Source organism: Crotalus tigris, unplaced genomic scaffold, assembly GCF_016545835.1.
Source record: "Crotalus tigris isolate CLP2741 ecotype Arizona unplaced genomic scaffold, ASM1654583v1 scf7180000017765.3138416, whole genome shotgun sequence".
In the NCBI taxonomy this organism is placed as follows: domain Eukaryota; kingdom Metazoa; phylum Chordata; class Lepidosauria; order Squamata; family Viperidae; genus Crotalus; species Crotalus tigris.
The window spans coordinates 1,010,457-1,037,515 of NW_024096620.1; the positions used below are offsets into that span (position 1 = coordinate 1,010,457).

General features: G+C 38.4%; 1 protein-coding gene across 5 annotated transcripts in view; it reads right to left on the minus strand.

Moving 5' to 3' along the window:
• The window catches only part of SDHAF3 (succinate dehydrogenase complex assembly factor 3), a 45,592-nt gene extending 36,432 nt beyond the window's left edge, over positions 1 to 9,160 (minus strand). Inside the window, exons 1-2 of one of the 5 annotated variants that reach the window (XM_039341452.1) lie at positions 9,036 to 9,160; positions 4,872 to 5,111 (exon numbers count right to left, since the gene is read on the minus strand). In XM_039341452.1, coding sequence (XP_039197386.1) covers positions 4,872 to 5,054 — 183 coding nt within the window. In that variant the 5' untranslated portion in view covers positions 5,055 to 5,111; positions 9,036 to 9,160. Of the gene's footprint in view, positions 1 to 4,871; positions 5,112 to 8,196; positions 8,777 to 8,894 lie in introns of those variants that run through there. The other 4 variants (XM_039341450.1, XM_039341449.1, XM_039341451.1 and 1 more) reach the window with 4 other exon arrangements.
• Positions 9,161 to 27,059: the final 17,899 nt, after the last annotated feature.

Here is a 27,059-nt window from a genome sequence, read left to right on the forward strand (position 1 = left end):
AAAGATTTCTGATACTGAAGTTATAGGTAAGTATATCTAAATTCATTCCAATTCAATACACAGTATGCTATAAAGAAACTATGATAATTTTAAACCTGGAATTATGTATATCTCAGGAGCCAGACCCACAATATATCCTGAAACTGAGCTGACCAGTATGGACTGAATGCAAGCAGTCAGCTTTTGACAAAAAAAAAAAAGCCAAAGCAACATAATGATCTGGTGTTGACAATAATAATTTTTTAATGAAGCCAAAATATTAAGTTAATTAGCAGCTTTCCAGTTTCATTACAGCTTTTTATTTATCTAAACAAAAAGCTGTAATGAAACTGGAAAGCTGCTAATTAACTATATTTTCCCATTTCCTTTGGAAACTAAAGCTCTAGTTACAAGCTTTAAAATAAGCAAAACATTACCTCAAATCATAGTTCCAAAGCATAAAACCTTAGTTTCCTGCTTTAGACAAAAGAAACTTCGGATAACTAAAGATTTCCTAGTTTAATCACAATTCACATCAAAAGAAAGAGAGAAGATATTCTGTCCAAAGGTTTCTATATCTTGGCTTAATAAGACACCCCTATACCATCAATATCAAAGGAACACCAATAATATTCTGTGATCCCATGAAAACTTCCAGGTCAGATTCACTGATTAATCTAAGCAGCACTTTGGGAGAATTGCTTCTTGATTACATCTAGAAGAGGATAAGCTTCCATAGCTTTAAAAATGATTTCTGCAACATGAAGACTGTAAGATGGATGTGTATCTTACAGCCTCCAGTCTACTTTCAAACAGCTTTTAGACTAAATTTCAAAAGCTCTTTCAAAAGGCCAGTCTTGGCCTCTAGTAAGAAATATCTGCAATTTCCTTCAAGCAGCCTGTTGTTTGGAAGCCAAACAAAAAAAGAGATTTCAAATGTTTATTTCTCCATCTATTTTTGGCTCTAGTATAACCATATACATCCTTCAACAAAGTTCATGTGTAGTGATGTGTCCCTCAGCAAATAAAAGATTCCCTCCCCTGATATAAAATAAAGTTAGATCATTTGAAACCCTAGGACATCATGCGGTCCAAAAAAAGAGTTTGCAACCACTGAATCTCTCAACTGCTAAAAAAAAACAAAAACAAAAACAAACCAGGGTTTCCCATCAACTTAAAGTAATAAACAGATGAAACTGCAGTATAGGCCTTAAAGTTGGCATATTACAGGTAGTCATTGATTTACAACCAGTCATTTAATGACTGTTCAAAGTTACTACAATCCTCAGAAAGGGTATTTCATGCCCCATAAAGCATTTCCAGCTGATGTAAAAGGTCATGGCTCCCCCCTCCAGTCACAGTAATCATGATCTGGATGCTTCTGCAATCTTTTCACACTTACTGCCAGTTGCCAAGTGCCCCATAATATTGTGATTGCGATTTGCAATCTTCTCTCTATCTTCTTCAGAAAGTCAATGACCATGCCTGCCAAGGGGAGCTGAATTCCTTTGGTAAAGTGGATGAAACAAAGGGGGTTCTAATTTATCTTGACAACATCCTCATCTTTACAGAAACAATGGAAGAGCATATCAGGCTGGTTCGCGAAGTGCTTAAAAAATTATTAAAGGCAAACCTTTATGTCAAGCTATCCAAAAGTGAGTTCCATCAGACACACCTTGACTACCAAGGGTACCAAATTTCAAATGAAGGGGTGGAGATGGACCCAGAAAAAGTCAAGGCTGTTTTTGAATGGCAACCCCCTCGAACTACAGAGCTTTCTGGGGTTTGCTAATTTTTACTGGCAATTCATTCCCTCCTTCGCTAAAATAGCTCTATTGATTACTGAACTTTTGAAGACAGGTAAAGGGAGGGGGCAAAACCCCATCCCAGCCAACCTTTAAAATGGACTATAGAATGCCAAGCATCTTTTGAACAGGTTAAAAGGTTGTTTGCAGGAAAACCAGTCCTCAAACACCCTAACCTTGAGGAGTTCATCATCCAGGCGGATGCCAGTGATGTTTCAGTGGGAGCAGTTCTTCTTCAGAAAAACAACAAGGGGGACCTGCAACCATTTACACCTCCAGGAAACTCTCCAGCACAGAGTAGTGATGGGCTGTATGGGAGAAGGAGGTATTGGCTGTACAATGGGCATTGCTAACCTGGTGCCATTTTCTAGAGGGAAGTAAGATACCATTTGAGGTGTGAACTGACCATAAGAAACTTGAGGCACTTATAACCCTGCAGAAGTTATCCCCTAAACAGTTTGATGGGCACAATATTTCGATGAGGTACATTTCTGGAGGGAAGAACTTCCTAGCTGATGCCTTGTCTAGAATGCCACAAGTATAAAAGCAATCCTCTCTCCACAAAAAGCCTCTCAAGTCACCACTAGATATCAAACGCAAAAAAATCCCCCGACCCCAACAGCAGCTTGATCCAGAAATTCAGAACCGAACTGAAATCCAACCCCTGGTTCAGAGAAAATAAGCAAGAGTTGACCATAGAGAAGGATTAGCATGGAAAGACTCCAAATTGTACCTTCCTAGCACCCTCAGGTTCCAAGCCCTACAACGAAGCCATGATGCCAAGCAAGCCGGTCACTTTTGATTTTTAAAGACTTTATACTTAGTAAGACGGCAGTTCTGGTGGCCAGGAATAAAAAAAGATATTGAAAGCTATGTAAAGAGCTGTGCAATTTGTGCTGCCATGAAGAAAAGATCAGGAAAGCCCCTTGGTCTATTACAGCAGGTTGCAGAATCATCCCAGCCTTGGCAGGAAATCGCAATGGACTTCACTGTAGAACTCCCGGAAAATAGCGGAAATACCTTAATATGGACTGTTATTGACCTTTTCTCAAAGCAGGCTCATTTTACAGCCTGCCCTGGACTTCCCTCCACCCTGAAACTGGCGAAACTGTTTTTAAAACATATCTACAGACCCCACAGAGCACCAAGAAGAATTATATCAGATTAAGGGGTCCAATTCACAGCAAAATTCTGGAGGGAGTTCCTGAAGCTGATTGGATTCACCTCGGGGTTCAGCTCGGCTTTTGATCCAAATATGAATGGAGCTGCTGAATGTGCAAATGCAATGGTGGAATAATATCTGAGATGCTATGTTAACGATCAGCAAATTAATTGGGCAGATCTCCTGCCTTTTGTTGAAGTGGCATACTATAACACTGTACACAGCAGTACTGGACTTAACTCCATTCAAAGTAGCTACAGGCAGGGATTTCATTCCCATGCCTGAATACCCTCAAGAGCCCACTCCTCACAAACACTGACTGAGTGGGTAAACTCATTGAGAGTGCTTGGGCAAATATTAAACGTACCTTAGTCACAAAGATTCAAAAAGAGCAAGCAGATAAGAAGTGATTCCCCCAGAAACTGTTTCATATAGGGGTGAAAGTCTATCTTTAAACCAAATACCTAAGATTAAAACTACACTTTAAAAAGCTAGGACCAAAATATATTGGTCCCTTCCCTATCGTACGAATCATAAACTCTGACACAGTGGAGCTAAAGCTCCCACGACTCTTGGGAAAAATACATCCAGTTTTCCATTGCAGTTTGTTGAAACCAATTGTAGAATCAACATTGAGACCAATACCTTGAACTGCCTCAGGTCTCATTATGGTAGAAGGTGACACCCATTATGCAATAAAATGAATTCTTGATTCTAGAAGGTATAAGGGGAAATTACAGTACTTATTTCAATGGAAGGGCTATCCTTTGTCTGAGGCTACATGTGTGAAGAGTAAAGATGTAAAGGCAGATAGATTACTACATAAGTTTCATAATAAACATCCCAAAAACGTAAAGAACCCCCAGACAATAGAATAGGGAATTAGTGAAATACTAATGTATATCGATGCTTCTTATTTTCAAGAACTGCTTTCTCTTTAGGGGAGTTGCCAGAGGTTGAGGGGAGAAGGGGGGAAGAAAATGATAGCTTTACTAGACTAAACGTGGAGCAGTCCCGTGGGGAACCAAGACCATTTCCACAGGAGCTGGAAGGTGGAGAGAAGAGGTTTCACGAAGCCCACCAATTGCTTTTATTGGGTAGTATGATCTATAGCATAGTAGAGGGAAGGGAATTCTTACATTTAGTTACACTGAATTGCTAAGGCGAATTTTAGAGTTGGTTGCACTTTTGACTTTTTTTGTACCGATATTATGTATTCAGTAAACGTGTGTTTTGAGGAAACTTCAAGCCTCAGAGTTCTGATGTATTTGGTTTCATTAGTCGGAACCATGACAGATAGGTTTGAAAGAGCTAGACCAAGTAATGGAAGCTTACCCTGTCACACGGCACTTGAACCTGGGCTGTTAGCTTTCTAGCTAATAAGCTCAATGTCTTTAACCACTGGGCCACTGCGCCCCTCATCCTAATTATAAAATAAAAACAAATGAAGCTGGTACCCTGCAATACACATTAATTATGGAATGAACATTGACATTATTTTAATTTAAGATTACCAAAAAGACTACACAGTAAGATAGATAAAGTCTAAATTTTATTTGGATAAAGGGTCACATTTAAACTTAAATGAAATATAGAAAGAAGTACTAAAAGTCCAAATATCCAAAATAAATAAGATAGTGAGCCCAGGAGAAAAACTACATCATCTGATTTCTTTTTATTTTAAATTTACTTAAAATTATTTTAATTATCAAATCCAATATCACAATTATTTGCCAAGCACTTAACACTTTTCTACTTTTGTCTATTAAGCATTTCAACTCAACAGCAACTTTTTAAGAAGCTCAGGGGTGTCTGGGAGAATTTCAGGTGCCTTTGGGGTGCAAATTATGAAACCTTGACACACTGTATCTGGCACTAATCCAAAGCACCAAAGTTAAACTCCAAGTATAGAAGAAATCACTTGCCTCCCACTCCTGTAGGAAGTGCTGGGCCTCCTGAAGTCTGATGGATTTGTGTCGCCTGAATTCATCTTTCACATATTGATCTCCCAAGGCTTTCAGTTCCAGTGGCAACAAACGGTGAAGCTGAAGGATCTTTTTGTACAGAGTCCTTACTTGGGACACATGATGGTGTATACTGCCTGGCATAATGTTGAAGAAAGAGCACTGGATTATCTAATGTTGCTGCTTGCTTCAGTATTAGTTCTAGGGAAACAATTTAAAAATAAGTAGTCAGACAGATACCATTTTGTAGCCACTTAGTTAAATCTACTACAGTGCCCGCAATGGGTATAAAATAGATGCAGAAAGGGGGAGGGGGTATGTTTGCGACTTTTATGGTGCTTTCAACACACACAAAATCTCTGTAATCTATGTAGACAAAAAGAAAGGAATATTCAGAAAAATAGCATTCAGCATTCAGCCTCAGAAAATTTTGATTTTGGACTCCCCATTTGCTGGAAAATTACCACTAAACCAGGGGTAGGCAACCTTTGGCTCTTTTATGACTCATGGACTTCAACTCCCAGAATTCCTGAGCCAGCATGGCTGGTTCAGGAATTCTGGGAGTTGAAGTCCACAAGTCATAAAAGAGTCAAGGTTGCCTACCCCTGCACTAAACTGTAATATTTCAAGTGATAGGAAGAGAAAATCATTTTACACATACGTAATATTCAAATTATCATCATCTATTTACACAGATATAAATAATAAGGACTAGAAATTAAAAACATTGATAAGAAAAAGGAAAGATAGTTAATATCAACACTATACACTTTACCTTATTCATGCTATTTTCTCTTTCAGATTTATATGCCTCATTGCATCAAATATTCATTGCAAATCTACCCAATATATTGTTTGCATGTAAAAATATACATACATTCATATAACAGTCTCCTAACTTCACTGCAAACATTCTTCTTATTTTTATCCATAAATATTTTAAATAATGAATGGAACATCACATTTCGTTGTCCTAGTCTCTGCTGAACAATTTACTTAGCATTCCATTTATTCACATGCATGTTTTACTTAAATCAAACTTAGTATATTTAGAAACCATCCTTCTATTGTATATCATATTCACACAAAACATTCAATCACTCAGGTCTATGCACGTTATCATATGCATTCTCTAAATCAGCGGTCCCCAACCTTTCTAACTCATGGACTGACAGTGGTGGCAGCGGAGGTGATGGAGGGGTGGGGGGAGGGATAGTTTCACATGCAACTTAGATCCTGCACATGTACAAATGAACTGCACGCATGCCTGCAGTTTGTGTGGCCTGATTCCCATTGGGCCGCGAACCAGTACCATTCGCTGTCCAAGGGTTGAGGACTCTTGCCCTAAATCACTGAACTTTTCTTCTCAGTCTTATATTTCTCATATTTCTGGCTAAGACAAAAGTCTAGTCTGTAAACTCCCTGCGTGGCATAAACTTTTGCTATACTTCTCAAATTTTGCTCAGCAGGCTCCTAAATATGATACATTGATCTAAAATGCAGCATTAGAAAGATACTGAAGCCTTATAGATGTGTCAGAATTTTGCTGGGAATTTTCAGTCAGTATGATGAAGCTCTGTATAAAGAAATGAAGGCATATGTCTATTGTGCTGCGATGATACAAGGTTGAGAATTCAGTCATTTTTGTACAGGAACATTCAAGATGCCCAAATTTAAATACTGGAGCACTAGAGAAGTACAATCTGATCACAATAGGGTGAAACATCAGCTAAGTAACTAGCTGTTGCTCACTAAATTGGCCAATCTCATTCAGTTTGGGTGAATATGGTTTTGTGCATGATAGTTAATATTTCATTAACATGTTGAATATTTACAGCTATCATTTCCAAGTGAGAGAGTAGCCTGGATTGTTACAGATGCTATTATATTACTGATGTTTAAAGCAACTAGGTTTTGGTGTGAACTGCATTTATGTCATAATACAACATGTAAAATAGTATTTTGGTTTTACTAGCAATACAGAGGATTGTGTATCAAATGCCATTATTAAGCTTTATTCATGAAGCTGAAGTCTAAGGTAGAGAATGATTAAAGGAGTCCCTAGAGACCCTAAACATTAAGAAAACATTTCACTGCTCAACCAGGGCATCAAACTGGAAGGAGGAGGAGGAGGAGGAGGAGGAGGAGGAGGAGGAGGAGGAGGAGGAGGAGGAGGAGGAGGAGGAGGAGGAGGAGGAGGAATAATAATAATATAGGATCTTAGATTATCCTTAACAATATACAGAGTAGCCATAAAACTGTATACAATCATTTCTGGAATGATAGAAATATGTGTTTTGCATTAGGAACATATACACTACTTTCATGATTGTTCATATTAGAATAGCTTAGTACAATGGTTCCCAAATTATAAACTGCAACACTCCCAGGGTGTGATAGACATTTTTTATTTATTTGTTTTCCATTTTTCTCTTCTCTTTTTCTTTTTATTATTAACTTTAAGGATTTACTTATTAAATTTATTTGCTGTGGGTCTACTATGGGCAGCTTGCAAGATGGGGAAAAAATATAAGATATCATCATAGCAAAGGAATACAGCAATAAAAATAAACAATGGAAGCATAGTAATATGAAATTTAAAAAAATTGTTTAATTTATTTTGGCATTTTGGCTATATTTTGTATTCTTCTAAAAAAATAAAGAATTAAAAATTTCTGCAGTTCAGCTTAGAGTGGGCTAACAAAGGGGACTTCCAGATTATGTCTCACTGACTACACTGCAGGATGAACCTCTTATGAAAGTCTTTTGACCTTATAGGTCAAATTTCTTTGTTTTTTAACTTCTTCAAGCCTTTTTGTCAGTAAAAAAAAGATCGAACTTGGGAGTACTAAGAAGCACTCCTTTATACACTGAAATACAGGTAGTCCTCCACTTATGACCACAACTGAGCCCAAAAATTCTGTTGCTAAGTAAGGCAGTTGTTAAGTGAGTTTTGCCCCATTTTATGACCTTTTTGCACTGCTGATAAGTGAATCGCTGTGGTGATTAAATGAATTATGCAGTCATTAAGCAAATAGATTCTGACTTCCCCTATTGACTTTGCTTATCAGAAGCTGGCTGGGAAGGTTACAAATGGTGATCAAATGACTCTGGGACAGTGCAGCTGTCATAAATACATACCAGTTGCCAAGTGCCTGAATTTTGATCACATAACCATGAGGGTGCTGCAATGGTTATAAAGGTGAAAACCAGTAATAAGTCACTTTTTCAGTTCTCTTGTAACTTTGAATAGTTATTAAATGAATGGTTGAAAGTTAAGGGTTACCTGTAAGCATACAACATCCTGATTGCCATTCCCAATGGTTGGATTTACTCCTACAGTACCCAAGGAAACCACATTATGGCTTCATGGGTAATGTGACTCAGGCCAACAATGAAGTATATTGCATCTGCCTGCAAGTTGCATTAATCTTATAAATATCTAAACTGAAATGAGTAATCTCACTGTATAATGTGGCCCTTTCTCTCTCTCGCACGCACACACACACATCTATCCATTCACACATATACTTAAATATTTTTGGAGAAGATTCCTGAGAGTACTGGACAGCCAAGAAAACAAACAAACGGATCATAGAACAAATCAATCCAGAATTCTCATTCAAGGAGCAAATGGCCAGAAACAGGTTTCTTTACTTCTTCCAAATAATAGGAAGTCCCAGCTCTTTGGAAAAGGCTCTAATGTTGTGAAAAGTGGAAAGAAACAGAGGAAGAGACCGATCAGCAGCAAGGTGGATGAACTCAGTTACAGTGGTGATGGGTGCACCATTAGGAGACTTGAAAGAACAGATTAGGGACACCTCAGCATGGAGAAAATCTATTCATGTGGTCACTAGGATTATAAAACTTCTTGGTGGCACATAATCACATATAGACACAGAAATACACACACACACACACACACACACACAGAGAGAGAGAGAGAGAGAGAGAGAGAGAGAGAGAGAGAGAGAGTCTACCTACCTACCTATCTCACCTAATCACCTCGCCACTCCAGAATGCGTGTTATCGGCCCCAGGAAAGTCTGCCCAGCGAGATTTACTGCTTGTTGCCTAGGAAACAAGAGGGGGGGTTCTAGAGATCGAGCCGCGCTTGCTCAGCTACCTGACGCTGCGACCGAGAAGATGCCATTCGACACCTGGAGCATTCCCTAGTCTCCGCCCCGCTGAAGAAGGTTGCGTAGAAGGAAGGCGACGGTGGCCGCCAGGCAACAAACCGCGGAACGCTGGACATCGGCGGAATTAGCCGGGAGCACCGGAAGGCAGATCCGCGCTTCGCCCTAGGCTGGTCTGAGCGATTTGTGGTCTCTCTTTCCTTTGGGGCTCGGTACTTGGGAAAATCTAAGTAGATGGGCGAAGCTATTTCTCCGGCTTAGCAGCTGTTCTCCGCGAAAAAGCTAAGTCTACCGAGAAAATAAACTGCGGAGGGGAAACGCGCATTTCCTTATTCGCCCTCTTGGCCAGGGCCCACGTCCTCCGATAGCTGCCATCCCAAGGCCTTGCGAAAACCTTCATTGCGTGGGCATACCCGCGCTCTTACACGCAGGGTTAGTAACTCAGACCTGGAGACTCTATTAAGCTCGCAAAATAGATGGTAACGCCATGAAAAAGTTAAAGTCTGTGTTAAGGGCTTGATTGGAAGAACATCTCTGCGCCTGCATCCCAACCCTCGCGTACTGGGACAGGACCTTTGACCAAAGAGCCAAGCCCCACAGAGAAGGAGACGAGCAAATAGTCACCTAGAAGCTAACAGTTGGTGGGGGCAAACGGGTGGGATATCAATAAGTGGCTGATCAAGAAAGGTCTCCAATCCTTGTCAAAATACAAGGCTTTCTTTTGAAAGAATTTTATAATCTGGGGTCATATAATATTCATGTTTTAGTTTTGATTTTGATTATCCTTGTCTGTAACAAAATTGTGCTTATTCATCTGCCAAAGTTATGGCTAGAAAGGCATAAGAGCCCTCCTGTCCAGGATTTAAAATTACTTGATCCCATCATTTCATATATGGTATTCTCTACCTTTCTTTCTTCCTTTGAAAAAGTGTCATCTTTTTACATTTTTTGAATTCTTGATGTTTCCTGTCACTCCAGCACTGCAATATTCTCCTCTGAATTGAATTGAAGGTGGGGGGGGAGGAGAAGGAGGAAAAGGACTGTTACTATTTCACTCAGATTGATTGACTGCACGTAATGAATTGGATAAATAAAAGATAAAAATCAAATAAGGGATTTTCTGTTTGGAAAAATGGAAGCAGGTACATAAGTAGGATACACTTTATAAGCTTAGTACAGATGGAAATGTATGACGTGCCACATATATAGTTTGCTTTATACCACTGACTCTTAACATTATTTTATTTAATTATAAGCTGGCTGTTTAGATAATGTCTGGCACTAAGGTTGCTGTGTTTAGTGCAAATACAGTGTTTTGTGTGCATCTAAAGGGTAAACATTAAAGGCTGTAACAGCATTGCCTTTTCAATAGGTTAGGTTCCTCTCTTGAAGCAAATATCTATTTGACTCATAGGAATGAAATGGTAATTCCAGTTATTCTAATATTTTAGAATCTTTAATACTTTGGACTATTAGAATTCATAGTAGGCTCATACAGATGTTCACCTTTTCCATTTTTGAAATCTCTATGGATGGTTGGTTGGTTTTTTCTTAGCTATATTTTGTTTATATATATTATGTTTCATCTGATCACTGACTGGAATTATTATTATCTGTCTATCTATGTACCACTAGAATTAAGTCTGAAATACATGAGAGCTTATGGCAAATGTGGATTATACAATGCAGCCACTTGGGGGCAGGAGAATACCTTCTCCCAGCTTTGCCAAACCTAAATAAAGAACATTTTCAGAGCCATTCTATTGTTTTTATGAGTACTTGATTTTATGAAGGAATTATCTCACTTGCTCTCTTGTTTCTTCTTGTACAGCTGCTACAAAACATCTATACCGTACATTGTAGAAAACCTCAAAACTCACTCTTAGGAAAATTACTAAACTCCCAGGATAAAGAACAGTGCTTCTCTTAGGATGCTGGGGAACATTACAGAATGCTGGTACTGCATTTCCATATAGCTGATACTTCTGTATTTACGTTTTGTTTGTTTACTTTTTTGTGATAGGTGGAAAGCTGGACCTGACCTATTTTTGATCACCACATTGCTGCTATAGAACTCTTGGTTTCGGGTCACCTCCCATAGATAGCCCTGACTTGACTTCTGTGGCTTTAAATACATTTTGAGTCATTGCTTTAATAATACAATTCACATATATTTTGAGAGTAAGCAAGCCTGAGTATAATGCTGAAAATAAGATGATTGAAATAAAAGTTATGCCTAACTTTAGTTTTTGTCAGCATCTTCTTCTTGTTGTGCCATATCCGTTATTGGACATTGGCGATCATGTTGGCGATCCTGTTTTTATCAGCAGCTGCACGAAAAAGTGCTGCTGAGTTTGTCCAAACCAGTCTCTTAGATTTTGAAGCCATGATGTTTTGAAGCCATGATTTGTCAGCATATATTTTGTTATCTAGTTTATTTATTTTTCTGATTTTTTTGGTAGGTTTACATTCCACCTTTCCTCCAGGAGCTCAATAAGGCATACTTAACACATTTTCCCAGAAATGAATCCTAAATTTACATAGTAATTTGTGATCCTGTGCCAAAAAGTATGTTTCTAAGCCTTATTGGGTATGGGACACTTCTAAAGAGACACCCCAAATTCTCTGAAGCATCTGTCTTCATTAATACTTTTACAGTGATCATTCCTTCCCTTGAATCAACCACCAATCCTTCCAGCTGACCAATAGAAGGGGGCCAAATTCGGCATCTAGCAGCACCCTAGTTCCATGTTTATCAATGCTTTGTTGCAGCATGGGCTAACTCATCTCAGCCAACTCACCATGGTCAACTCACCATGGCCAATTTGCCACAGCCAACTTACCATGGCCACCTTGCCATGGGACAACTCACTGTGGGACAATTCAACAATTATTTTAATTTTTGTCATTCACATTTTATTTTGTACCTCCTTTAGCATCCTTTAATGATTCTGTTCAATTATTTCTTTGATATTAATGTAAATCTTGTCCCATGGCGAGTTGTCCTGTGGCGAGTTAGCTACGGCTAGTTGGCCATGGTGAGTTGTCGTAAACCCGTTTTATTGTGCTATTTTTTTTAAAGAAGAAGAAGAAACAAAGGAGTCATTTAATTTAAAAAGCAAGATTAAGAAACATTTAATTTTTAAAAAGCATGGTAACGTATCAAAGTGGCTGTCTTCACATCAGGGAGGTGGGATGAAATTAGAGTTTTTGCTAATGAGAAGCAGTCCATATTGCAGTTCCAGCATTAATACTGCAAAACTATACCCTAATGCTGGAAGTTAAGCTAATTGACAGCAGAGAATACAAGTGCTGTGAAAAAATATGAACTCAGTGAGGACCAATGTTAGATCAGCAAAAATGTCTCATGTGGAGGAAACATGCGTTTTGAGGGGAAACTTTATATTAGCAGATTTTTGACTAATGCCAGAATTGATTATGTTACTGAGCAGTAAAGCTGCTGGTTCAAATGGCAAATGCTGGAAGGTAATACTTTTCCTCTCTCTGGGACACAATGATAGTACACACATTCTCTTCAACTGCTCAGTTATCTGCTGCTGTCTGGGTGGGATCTTATTGTACTGTAATGGTGAAGCAAAACTCAAGGAACCATCCAATTGGCTTCTGTAAATATAATGGAAAGCAGTATCATTTTGTGCTTAACCTCATATACCAAATGCCTTGGACTGGCCTTCATCACCATGGTTGTAGGATGAGGGCACATCTTTTGCTGTGTTCTTCCATCATGCATTTTAGTGAATAGTTTATTAAGTTTGGTACAAAAGAGCATATTGGCAAGTAATAAATAAAACAACGGTGGATGAATTTGACATTAACAACATTCTTAGATATCATACAATATATTTTCTGTTGGAGAGGATGAGACCCTATTTCAAGAGTGATGAATCATAACAAAGTTGCAACATAGAGTGTATCTTAGCATGTTGCCAACCAAGTACTGCCTATAACTATTTCTCTCCAATACAGTTTTGGGTTGATTGAAAAAATGTTTTAAGTCCCTGTATTTGATCAGTTGCATAGATTTGTTTGAAAGGAAAAAGAAGCTCTTTTATTTCCAGAGGCTGTTGGAAATTTACCTTTTCCTCTGAAAGACCTTTTTAGTTGTGTGTCTGAATCCTGTTACTGCCAAGGACACATAATGTCAAGCAAAGTTCAAAGTACAAGTCACTGGTTTGTTTTCCTGAAGCTTTTGTTTGAATTAGATACATTTCTCCCTTATTGGCAGATAATTCAAGTTATTCACAAACAGATGGTGCTTGTATACATAAACAAGCAATACTGGAACACAGGAAGCTGCCGTCTTCCAAATCAAACCATCTAGCAGAATACTATGTCATGATTAGCAGAGGCTCCTCAAGATTTCAAGCAGGAAATTTCCCAGCTTTATTTGGCAAAGCCTGGAATTGAACCTCAAATCTTCTGCATCCAAAACATATAATGTGTCATTGATCTTTTGAGAAAAAATGTTGATAGGGATTTTTTTTTTCATATTCTGATCATGCTTAGCAAGAATTGATTGAGCATCTCTTGAACTTTGGGAATGACAAGACCATTACTCACTTAAATGCCATATAATGAGCTTTAAGAGGCATTTCACTCTCCATGGCTGGTTGAATTCAGAAACCAGTTCTTAACTAAGAACTAGTTTTAATATGGTTCTTAACAATCTATCCAACTGATAGCTTGAATGACAATGCTATTTCAAATCTTCAAAGAAAACAAGTCAAAGATAAGTTAGACTTATTCCCATGTAAAAGACAAAGCATGTTTTAAAATGGAAGGCAATAAGGACAAGGGGGGACATGATAGCAGTGTGCCAATATCTCAGGGGCTGCAACAAAGAAGAGGGAATCAAGCTATTTTCCAAAGCGCCTGAAGAGAGGACAAGAAGCAACGGATGGAAACTAATCAAGGAGAGAAGCAACCTAGAACTAAGGAGAAACTTCCTGACAGTTAGAACAAATAACCAATGGAACAACCTGCCTCCAGAAGTGGTGAATGCTCCAACACTGGAAGTTTTTAAGAAGAGACTGGACAGCCATTTGTCCGAAATGGTGTAGGGTTTCCTGCCTGAGCAGGGGGTTGGACTAGATGACCTCCAAGGTCCCTTCCAACTTTATTATTATTATTATTATTATCTCATTGCTGACCAATTATTCAATAGAGTAGGCATTAAACGTATTGCCTTCGTGCAGAAGTGCTATCTCAAGAAACAATTGGTTCCTGAGCAAGTAAGAAGCAAATGGATGCATTTTAGTCATTGTGCCAGAAGTGCAACCAAACCCGTTTTATCCCAAGCACAATCATGCTATTCAGTGCAAGCTATTCCAGAAACTACCTTGCAAGACAATATACTATGACCTAATCTAGAGGGTAGATGAAATGTTCTGACATGACCTTGGGATATAAGTCCCCAATATTCTTTAGTAAGCCTAAAAATAAGAGACACCAGGCAAAGAGAAGTGTCTTCAATTATTCCTGAAATGCTTCCTATTAATAACAGACAGGATCAAACTGTCCTTACTGTACTATATTCAGAGATGTTGCCATGGTAGTTTTTAACAGAAAAAATAACAAGAAACCTTGATGGCTAATTAGTTTATTATTACATAAGTTTTATCAACCATAGGGTAGAAGGTATTATTATATAATCTTTAAAGAGATGTGTATCATTTCTTTTTCTTCTTCAGAGTAAATGCAGATGGAAGGATAGATGGATGGACAGACAGAATGTAATGTTGGCCAAACTATGTAGAAACCTCAAATGAAGGACATAGCCTACTAAATGTTGCTGTACTACCATCCATACTAGCTGAGAAAGCATGGCCAATGTTCAGAAATTTTTCTCAACATTCATGTTTTTCTTATCTTAGCAAGTATTTATTTCGGCTCTTCAGTTTGTGTGTGTGTGTGTGTGTGTGTGTGTGTGTGTTGTGAACTGAGTTTGCTCTCTACTAAATTAAAAGTAGAATTTTCTTTGAAGCTAATTCTGTTCATATTTGGGAATGCTGCATATTTTTAGGCAGGTATACATTTGCTATTTGATCTCTAGCAACAAGTTTCTTGGGTGGCCTCTGTTATATGTTAATACTGATCTCAGTTTGGGAAATGTATTGAAAACAGTTTTGTTCATCAGAACCAGGAAGAGTTAGCTTGATGATTTATTTACTGTAAGTTTAAAGACTCATTCAGGATAATGAATAAACTCTTCAGGGAAAGCATTTCCCCAATAGCTTAGTTAGTATTAAGCACCTTCAACAAGCATAGAAATTTCACTAAGAGTTGTGTAGTAGTAAAGAAATGGAAGAGCTGAAATCCTAAAAAGAAAGGACTCTTAAAGTGCAACATTTTTTTATGTTCCCACTTCTTCTTTAATAATGGATATTCCTTTTTCTTTGCAACAAAATGCAGTAAGCAATATAATCTGAAGAAATTATACTTCCCTTCAAATGTGTAGTTTTCTTCAAGGCCCACATATTTTCTTTTATTTTTCTTACACTGAGAACATCTTGACAGCAAAATCCAATCCCCTTCACCTCAGTTGACCCATCTCGGCTTGTTTTAGATGGGGAAATCCCAGTTTTCTAGAACCTGACACCAAGCCAGAAAAGTAGGACTACAGTTCCCATCACTCCCAATCACTGTTATCATTTAAGGAAGTTGTGGTCCAGAACATAAGGGGAAGCACTAGGAAAGGAAAGGCTGCCTTATTCATTTTTATTCAGAAATGAAGCCCCTCTGTATAAATCAGAATTAACTTCCAGGTGAAACATTTATAGAATGAAAGTTTTGATTGTTTATAGTTACAGAGTTTTAGGCTAGAAGGCTGACTTTAAATTAAATTCAGCAATAACCTGCATTTAACAAAATTAAAAGAAAGCTCATTGCCCAGTTTCTTGTTTTAATTAAACACACATTTAGTGAGAAATGGTTAACTGCAAGTTATGGGACTGCTTTGACAGGATCACTGCTCTCAATAAAGAACTGTACTATTATTTTGTTTACTTTTTCCCCCATTTCTAAATTTTTATGTTTTCCTTACCTCTCTGTGTGGCTGCTTCAGTTTTGGCAACCAGATTTATGGCAAAAAGAAATGGGAAAAGTTCTGTTTTTTGCTTTCAAAAAAGTTGTCTAGCATAGGTTGTAATCTTTTCTTTCTTTTAATATAACAATCAGAAAATATACATAAATGGAAATAAGATCATTAATGATGGTTAATTTGCAGGTTGTTAATATTTGCCATATTTTTTTTTTAAAAAAAATCTTTAGATTTTTATCTTGCCTTCTTTCCAGGAACTCAAGGCCGTGTATTGGGTGACTGAAGGGAGACGCAAAAAAATCAAGTTTGTGGCCTCAACCACACAACCAAAGTCTCATGGTGATGCACATTATTTAGCAGCAGAGCTTCATGTGCTTAATTTAGCCATCATCTTAACTTTTTTGACCCTCCTGTAGACACTCCTGGTTGTGTACCAATAAAAAACCCAATAAGATGAGTTAGATGGGGAAATAGTCACTGGCCCAAATAGTTACTTGCCTATTAAACGTTCATGGCTATGGCTGGCATTTGAAATTAAGTCTTCCCAATCTTATTTTATCCTTTTTAATTTAAACTTCCTAAATTCTCTTAGCATTTTTTGACATTGTTTAAAAACATCTGTCTGCTCTCTCTGTGCCATAATTAAGAAACAATTGCCAACTGGTATTCCTCAAATGTGCTGTACAATTCCCATAATCTATAAACCAGTGTGATAGATTGCAGAATATGGGAATTGAAGTGCTACATTTGGAAAACCGTTAAAGGAAGACTGATGGTAAGACCTTTTATTAATATTATGGATTTCATTTCCTTTGAGTTACTTGTTAGGTTATCCACTGGCAGCAGAGAGATACAAGGCCCCAAAGTGGACAGAGATGGAACCAAGGTGAGCCTACCTTTGCATATACTAGCCAGTTGTCATCTCCCAAGATAGAAAAAACTTGGCAGTAGATTATATACTCTGCATGTAAAAGAGCCCAATTTCATTCCCTGAAACATGTAAGTCTGGGAAAAGCTCCTAAAAGATAAAGTGAGATAAAGTCAGATGAAGCAATTGACTCAATAAAAGGAAGACATCTGTATTTCTTTATTCCACTGCTACTACCACTGTTTTGTGGGTTTTTAAAAGATGGAAATGAAATTGGAGTCAGAGGCCTCTAAAATGAAAACTGCTTCTGTTTACACCATTAGAATTTCTTAAAATATTGGAAAAAAACATCCTGAAATCATATCACTAAAACGTATTGGGAGAGTGGGCTGAGTTTTATCAGCGGAATTTGGGACCTGAAGTGGGAGGAACATTTAAGGGAGGAAATGGGAGTGACTTATCTTCCAGAATCTCTATTCTCACCTTATTTGAAGGAAAAGATGGGGAAACTGCAGTCTGAAAAACAGCCATTTTGAAACCAATTTTTGAGTTACTGGGAAGCCACATATAGCCTGTATGGACTTTTCTAAGTCCTAAGGCTTGAAAGGATATTTGTTATCAATACAGTCAGAAAGTGATATTTCATTCCATTTTTTCCATCCTGCTCATAGATTTCCTCCTTCCGTTTATACACTGCTTCCTCTTCAGATCATATTAATCTTTACATTATGTGCAGCTACAGTTCTGCAATTTTACAAGAAATAAAGTACTCTTTTTTAAAAAAAAAATCCTCTGTGCATAAGACACATCCTTGGCTGCCATTCATTTCTGAATATTGTCGATGATGTGTTGTAGATAAAAGTAGTCATTTAGTATAATTGCCTTGAACTGAGATTTGCCCATCATTTTTTAGTAATTAGAAAAGACTTCTGGCTCTTTAATTGAGAGTTTGCATAGGGTCTATACTGAGTCACCAAGTCTCTGTAGCAACCTTGCTGTAGCCTCTCTATTGGCATTTGCTGACATGCCACCCACCTTGAACTCCAAATGTAGATCCAAGGATTGCTGAGCTATGAACACAGTATTTGTGTACTCTGCCAGTATTGTAACCGCCCATATAACCTCAGGAGAGTCAAAGCAAAACCATGCTGAAAAGTACAAAAATAGATTGAACATCACCACTGAAGATGTTCAGGCAAGGCTTCTGAATCCAGATCTTTAGGCACATGTTTCCTAACCATCAAGAACTTCTTCCTTCCTTGGCTTCAGTTTCGAAGGTTTTAGCCATACTTTTGGTGCAAGGTAATAAAAATATAAATACTTTGACCCAGGAAATAAAATCCTGCCCATCATGCTTCTCTAAATTAAAAGGTGAAGACGCAGCATTATGGCATCATGACTTTACAGCAAGAAAGAAGTGCAAACATCTTGGTATAATTTTGATTCTGGAATATTTCTCTTCTATCTTTCAATCAATCATGCCACCTCCTTCAGACTAGTGTCTCCCACACATGGGGGACCCTAACTACCATCTCTTGGCCAGAGGTTCATTGGCCCATACTGCCTCGAAATATTGGGAACTATTCTCCTGTACATCTGGAGAATGTTGAGGTCGGCTGGTCTAAAATGACATTGCAGCTTAGATTTTGTCTGTTTTCCCCACCCCTCACTTTATAGTAGATCAGGCAGAAAAACATGATTTTCCCGAGGCCACCCAGTAAGTTTTATAATAGAAAGGGAACATATAATCCCAAACGTATCCCATCTGCTCTGTAATAATTAGTGCTGGATAGCTAAAAATACATTGCTATGGTACATTGAATAAAATACATGATACTATTTGCTGAGAGAGTTTCCCCCATGCTGCTTTGTTTCATGGATGACAACACATAGTGGAACAGTCAATATATGGTTCAACACTTCAATATATGGTTTGTCCCTCTTCCTTGTGGAGAATTTGTAAAAACATGGGCCCAGGGAAAAATTCTGTCCTCATGATGCAGCTCTGTGTTCCCAGGCTCAATGTTACAACTAGTTGCCACTGGGAGAAAAAAAATCCATCTGAATTTGCAGAATACAGAACAATATAGTTGGAAGGAACCCTGGTAGTTTTCTAGTCCAACCCACATGACCAAGAAGAAGAGTCTATACCATGGTTGTTAAACTAGATCACATCAAGTGACGTATAGTGATGTATTGTGACTTTTTTGCCTTTGTGGAGCTGGCAAGGGCCTGTGTGTGACTCATCCAGCCAGTAAGCTGCTGGTTTGACACCCCTTGTTTATTTAGTTCTGGACAAATGGCTATCCAATCTCTTTTTAAAAACTTCCAGTGATGGAGCACTCACAACTTGTGAAGGCAAGCTATTCCAATGATTAATTGTTGTAACTGTCAGGAAATAAAATTCTCCTTAATTCTAGGTTGCTTCTTTCCTTGATAAATTTCTATCAATTATTTCTTGTCTTGCCTTCAGGGACTTTGGCAAATAGGTTGACACCCTCTTCTTTGTGGCAGCCCCTTAGATATTGGAAGACTACTATCATGTCATCCAAAGTACTGTCTGAGATGTTCTGAGGTCTTAATACATTTCTGAGATGGCCTATCCATACATGGTAGGAACCAAACCTTATAACAGTTGGTTCACATTAAATTTTTAACCAGAATAGGAGTGGACTTAGCAAATGCACTTGTACCATGTACTAAGCTTAGTTCTTGTTAAATTTTAATTCATGTTGGGTTTTGCATAACTTAGCTTGTGTTACAAATCCTACCTTTTTCTAGTTCAATGAGCGTGAATGATGAAAAGGGTTTTACTGAATAAAATGCAGTATCTCTGCTACAAAACTTAAGATCACTTAACATGGCAACAAAAAGATACAGAGCAATAATGTTTTGCTGCTCTCTAATGGTTGTTTGGATTTTTGCAATCCTGAGCAAAAAGTAGCTGTACTGTATGAATGGGGTATGGCATGAAAGTTGTTATAGGATGTGAATAATCATTTTATTTGATGTTTCTGATGCTTGATTCTTAGTACAGGTTCTGTTGTCTGTTGGGGTAAATGTATAAAGTTCTTACTAAAAACTAGCTTTCAGAGCTTGTGGCATCAGATAAGACTTGCATTTGCAGTTAAAATATTACTAATGAAATGGTACTGAAATTAGATTCAAAAGACCAAATGGTTTCCCTTGATCATTAAAAAGCTACTAATTTCAGGTCCAAATCTGTCATCAGAAGCAAGGCATCCTTATCCCTATCCAACCAGTCTAGAAGTATATCTGAGGACCTATATTTTGAAGAATCTTCTAAATGAAGCTGAATCTTCCCAGGGAGAGAGTTCTATATTTCCGGGTACCTCTGTATAGAAGTCTCTTTATCAAATTCTTCATGTTGGGACTTTGGAAAAACAATATACTCTTGCAAATGACATGAGATTTCATATCCCCTAACTTTTTTGCCTCAAATGTAACTGCACATATCCATAAATATGACAACCAGGCTGCAAAAACTTTTTATTTATTTTTTCATTCCCTAGGTTACAATACAGCCATTCAGCACTAAAATATCGCCATGTTCACCAGCTCAGTACATGCATACACACACATTCCTGCTTTGTTCTTCAGCTTTCGGAATGCCGTTAGTAAAGGAATCAGAGTGAAGCTAACTCTTTGCCTCACATTTCCCTGGCTGCTGGTGCCACTGCCATTACAAACAAGATCTCCAGCTAAATTGCAACCATGAAACATATAATAGAGCCTATTATTTTGTGTCAGAATTCTCCCTAGCCTTTCCTAAATTATGATCAGTTATTACTATTACTATATTACTAATATTTTTATATAAATAAACCTCAAAACACAAGGAAAAACATATAGGGCACCAATCAGTGTTTCTTATTGTTTACTTTCTAGTTTTCTCTTCATTTAGTTTTAAGCACAGTGAGAAATTACATCATTTCATAAAATTAGTCCCATCCACTATGCTGTACTTTTGACCATGAAGTGTTTTCAGTAAGAATGACAGAATAATCAGCAAGATTACAAGACACTGGATATATTCAACAATCATACTGCCTTTGGACCATGCATAACGTAGGTAGTACCACTTTATAGTTTAATCATGAGGGAAAACTCAGATGTAACTGGGTGGAATCTGATGTCTTTTCTTGCTAGTTCTAAGCTTCCCATTCTCATTTTAAACCATTCTCTAAATATGATAGTTGCTTGCTTATATCTTACACATTAATGATAACACTGCAGATGACTGAATAAATAAAACACAAAAGGAGATTCCAAGCAATATTCTTTTTGGAATAATAAACAGGTAGTCCTCAATGTACAACCACAATTGAGCCCAAAAGTTTTGTCGTTCATCAAGACAGCTGTTAAGTGAGTTGTACCCCATTTTACAACCATTTTGTTAAGTGAATCAATGCAGTTTCTAAGTGAATCATATGGTTGTTAAGTGAATCGGATTTGTCCCATTGACTTTGCTTGCCAGAAGTCAGCTGGGAAGGTTACCAATAATGATCACATGACCCCGTACCTTTGAACAATCACTGCCATTGTACCTTTGAATGATCACTAAATGAATGGTTGTAAATTGAGGACTACCTGTTATTTCTCTTTTGTAAATCTAGATTTGCTCTCGGGGAGGGGGGAGGATGCATGTTTGTTTATTTTTTATGTCTTCAAGTCATTGTTGACTCCTGAGAAATTTCTGAAAAGTCCAGGGAGTGACTGGCCCAAGTTCATCCAACTGGCTTTGCGCCTAAGGCAAGACTAGAACTCAAAGTGTTTTGTTTCTAGCCTGATGTCTTAACCATTATACAAATTAGCTTTCTCTAATTGGCCCTACACATAGTAAATAAGAACAATCCTGCGGGGCAGCGATCCTAAACAAGATGAATTGGGGTTAGCAACTGGCAGAACATTTAATGGTAGAGTTGTTAGATAACTCTGATTTTTCTTCAGCCACAGGAAAAGGCAGCAAGTAGCCAGAGTTACATTACTATTGAAATCAGATGTGTTAAAAGATAGATGTGATATTTTTTTATCTGATTACTTACCTTACAGTCATCACTCCCATTAAATCCAATACTTCAGTAAATTTTCAGAGGAAAGAGGGAAGAAAGGAAGGAAGGAAGGAAGGAAGGAAGGAAGGAAGGAAGGAAGGAAGGAAGGAAGGAAGGAAGGAAGGAAGGAAAGAAGGAATTGAATATGAATTACTTTCACTATCCCTTCCTGGAAAAACTGCTGATAATTCCACTCTACTAGTCTATATTCTAATAAATGAGTATTTTGTGATTTTGCGAGACTCATGGCAGCCATTCTGTAAATGTGAAACATGGAAGTAGTTTTGTGATTGCAGCTGCAACAAACTCTATCAAAAGTGCCCTGGACCTTAGGAAAGTTGCTTATCTCTAGAGCAGTTTCTACTATATACATGTTATTTCATTCTCCATTTTTATAAAATGTTATTATAGTATATCAAACTCAAGGGCAAAGAAATAAATAACAATGTTTAAAATACACCTGTTTCGGTTAACAATGCAATAGAAAAAATAAATAAGAAAATAGAGTATGATTGGGAAACTCATATCACAAACAATTCCATAGTTTGATCAAGCTACAAGAAAGTAGTTTGCTCTTTTTTTTAAAGGAATCAAATGTTTCTTGAAGCAAGCATTGTTCAAAGGTATTTCTGTGGTCATGTGGCCACCATGACTATAAAGCATGTGTGTGGTGGTCTCCCATGGAGAATGAGACATGCAGACAGGTATCTCGGGATGAGAGCCCAGAGCTGACTCCAGCATCCTCTTTTATTGTTACTAAGGTTTTTACATCACACAGCATAATCAAAAGACATATATAGGGGTGGTTACAATGTATCAAATAACAGACACTCTCCAGATGCAAGGCTACTGCAGGTGTTCTTATCAGAGTCTGTCCAAAAGGCTGATGAATGTATCCTGTGTCTGAAACAGTTATCTCAGGCCCTTGTGGGAGATGTCCATGGGCAGATGCAATTAATCCCACATCTCCTCCTTTTCTGTTTTTTCTTTAATGTTACTCACTTCCAGTTCCAGAAGGGATCTTGATTCACTGATTAAGGCGTCCTTCCTAGTGGAGGGCGTAACATTTTTTCACATTTGCAGGAGGGAGGGAATACATTGAATGCAACAACATAGCAATACAAATAATATCAAAATGGTTACTATAATAGAAATCAAAGATTGTAGCCAGGATCCATCCGGTAGCCAGGACCAAAGGGCACCCCAGATATCCACGGTGCCTGATCCATCACTGCGTAAGGGATTATTTTGTAGCAGAAATTCCATTTTCCTGGCTGTAGCAGAAATATTAGGTTGAAAATCATGTATAGACATACAACAATGAGAATGAATTAAAGCACACACACCACCTTTTGCTGCTAAAATAATATCTAAAGCATACCGATTTTGCAAAATTACTTCCCTTATTTCCCCCATTTCTTGATTAATCATTTTAATGCTGTTAATTGTTTCATTAAACATATGAACAGTCCAATTGTTAAGCAAATGAAGGTCTCTATAGTTCATGGCAACTCCTAGATTGGGTAGAATCCCTCTACTGATTTGAGTCTCTAAACTACCACCCAATGTTAGGGGTGGATCCGAGGAACCAGTATCACGTTTGTTCCGCAGGCGTCCATCAAGGAGATGAAGCAAAGCATATACAGCAGGAGTCAAAAGGCCCAGTGTACAGGTGCCTTTCCAATCCTTAGGCACCTGGCGATAGGCTCTACGGCCACATAGTAGCCACATATCGGGTAACTCATAATAACCCTGGTTAGACTCATTAGCAAATGTTATTATGGATTCCATGTCAAGGCAAGCCATGTAGGTACTGATGTTTGTCCATTGATTGCTTTGATAAGTGTCATTTACCTTAGTAAGGTTGCTTTTGATGGATTTGCATTTCTTTGCTGAATTCCATCATTGAAAGGAATGGCATGAAAAATAAGGCCACCACGACTGTCACCAGGAATTTGCATGCAGATCCAACAGTTCATGACGTTAAGTGTAAGAGCAGTGCGCCTGGCATCCCGTACAAAAGCATTAAAATCCCACAGTCCCTGATCCTCATATGCCTGGCTGAGGTGGTGTACGTTGAGCCATATAAGGACGAACACAACGAGCTGGAGTCCAAATGATCTCGCCATGGTCTTCTATTGCAGCATAGCCTCGACCCCAAGTAATGAGGGAGGCAGGCCCTTTCCAGGTGGGATCAGGCAAACGTCGATAGTATACCTGGGGGCGTGAAGAATCTGTGGGAGAAGCAGAAAAATTCCTGCTTGCGGCAGTTGAGCCAGGGGTGCCAGAAACATTCAAAAAGTTTAAGGTAAAAAGTACAAGATTAAGAGTGTTTTGTATCCCAGGCAAGCCGGGGCTATTTTCCCCTTTCTTTTTTGCATGCATGTCTAGAGCCCTTTTTATGGTCTGATTGGCTCGTTCCACGATCGCTTGACCAGTGGAGTTATATGGAATGCCATTGATTAAAAAAGGCATCACCAGTTTTTGGGGAGTAATTTGCTTTGTTAATGCCAATAAATCAAAGGAAAAATTCCCAGAGTGAGGTGCATATGCAGCCTCTAGAATGGGTGGTGCTGGACATGGTAATAAGACCAAGCGTGCTACCGTATCCCCCCCCCTGGTTCATTGTGACAGGGAGATTGGTATAAAATTGGACTTTTAGGGTGTCTTTATATGTGGGATCTATCAAACCTGGAAGCACAAACACTCCTTGTTCCCGAGCAACAGGTGTGGGAAGGATTATTGCCTCTGTTTCCGGAGGCAAGGGTCCAGAATAAAGGGTTTCAGCAACCGTGAGTAGGTTAGGAAAAGTAACAGAAAGAGCAGAAGCCAATTTTAAATCTATGCCAGAAAAACATTGCGAAGCAGAAGAAGTAAGGTCTGAAAAGGATGCAGCCTTTGGAGAGGGGTTAGCTGCAGACTCCTTTGTTAGTTTAACAGGGAACAACTCTGTCTCGGATAGTTTAGAAACGCTTAAATCACCATTGTTTAAAGCCTTTTGAAATGCACCACGGATGATTCCAGGCTGGGAGAGAGGAGGCAACGTGGCAGGAACAGGAGAGGCTGTAGAATTTGCAATGGCAGAGGGAGGGTTAAAACCTGCTCCAGGGGGCAAGGGAGTGGCCAGCATAACAGACGGATTTTTATACGGTGGAGGATCTAATAAAGGCTGATGAGGCAATTCAGCATAGGTTTGAATCAGAGTATAGGCAATTTTCCAAAGGCACAAAATCTCTACAGGGACTCTTGGAGACTGGTGGAGAACAGTACCAATTTTCCTCCATGTATCTACTTTTAAAGATCCAGACTCCGGATAGGATGAGCAGTTAGCCCATACATAAGCAAGCAATTTAACAGCCTCAGATTTAGAAAGGTGACGGGTTAATTTCTGTTCCTGATCAGTAAGATATTTTTTCCTGCCAAGTAGCCTCAGCTATTCCACATGCTGCTTTTGAGCGTGAGACATTCCACCCACCCCCCATACTTATGAAGAGGAGTCAGTTGCCAGCAACTTCGTCGGGTGCACCAAGGCTATTCCAGGCGATAAGTAAAGGGTCGGCAGGGACGTATCCTTCAGTGGATCACGTCGGGGTCACCAGATGTGGTGATCTCCCATGGAGAATGAGACACGCAGACAGGTATCTCGGGATGAGAGCCCAGAGCTGACTCCAGCACCCTCTTTTATTGTTACTAAGGTTTTTACATCACACAGCATAATCAAAAGACGTATATAGGGTGGTTACAATGTATCAAATAACAGACACTCTCCAGATGCAAGGCTACTGCAGGTGTTCTTATCAGAGTCTGTCCAAAAGGCTGATGAATGTATCCTGTGTCTGAAACAGTTATCTCAGGCCCTTGTGGGAGATGTCCATGGGCAGATGCAATTAATCCCACACATGTGCAACAGAACTCTGCTATCTGCCTACTGAAGTGGTACCTATTTATCTACTCGCATTTGCATACTGTAGTTTTCAATTGCTAGATGGGCAGGAATTTGGTCAAGAATGGGAGATCACCCCATCCTGCAACATTCAGATCTCAAACCCAGGCTGTCAGTTTTCCAGCAGACAGTTTAGCATCTTTAATTGCTGAGGCATTGTGGTTGAATTATTTCATTCAATCTTCATGCATGCAAATTTCACAATTCCTTTTGTTTTAAAGATTTGACTACTGTATTCAAAAGAAACCTATGCATCTTTGACATGAGATGATTCTTTTCTTGCATATAGTTTTCCCCAACCTCTTGTCTTATTCATCCTCAGCAGCACAATCACCCTGCAGTATAAAGTTTTCTTGCTGTAGAGGTAGTCCTTGACTTACAATGATTCATTTAGTGACCATTCAAAGTTACGATGACACTGAGAAAAGTCACATGACCAGTCTGCAAAGTTATAATTATCCCAGCATTCCCGTGGTCATGCAATCACAATTTGGGTGCTTGGTAATCAACATGTCTTCATGATGGTTGCAGTCTCCCAGCACGGATGCGATCATCATTTGCAATCTTTCAAGCCAACTTCTGACAAGCAAAGTAAATGGGGGAAGCCAGATTTGTTTAACAAACACATGATTCACTTAACAACTGCAGTGATTTGTTTAACAACTGTGGCAAAAAGGTCGTAAATTGGAATCTGACTCATTTAATAATTGCCTTGATTAGCACTGAAAATTCTATTCCCAATTGTCATAATTCAAGAAGTACCTTTAGATCTTATAGGTACGCCTGTAAAACATAGTCTACTTCACATACAAAAACATTGTTTATACCTAACAATAACAACAACAATACAAAAGCTAATCCATAAAAGACTCTTAATGTTAGGGTAATAAACATTCCTTTGTAGCATATATGCAGAGCTATGTATCAAAGTTTCATAGAAGGATACAGACATGGAAAATGCAAATGGATTTGTAGATCTCTTCTTTGCTAAAATAAATGAACCTAAATAGTGGCTGATCCTCCAGAGATAAAAGAAAGGAATTCTTCACACAATACTATGAAATTAATTAT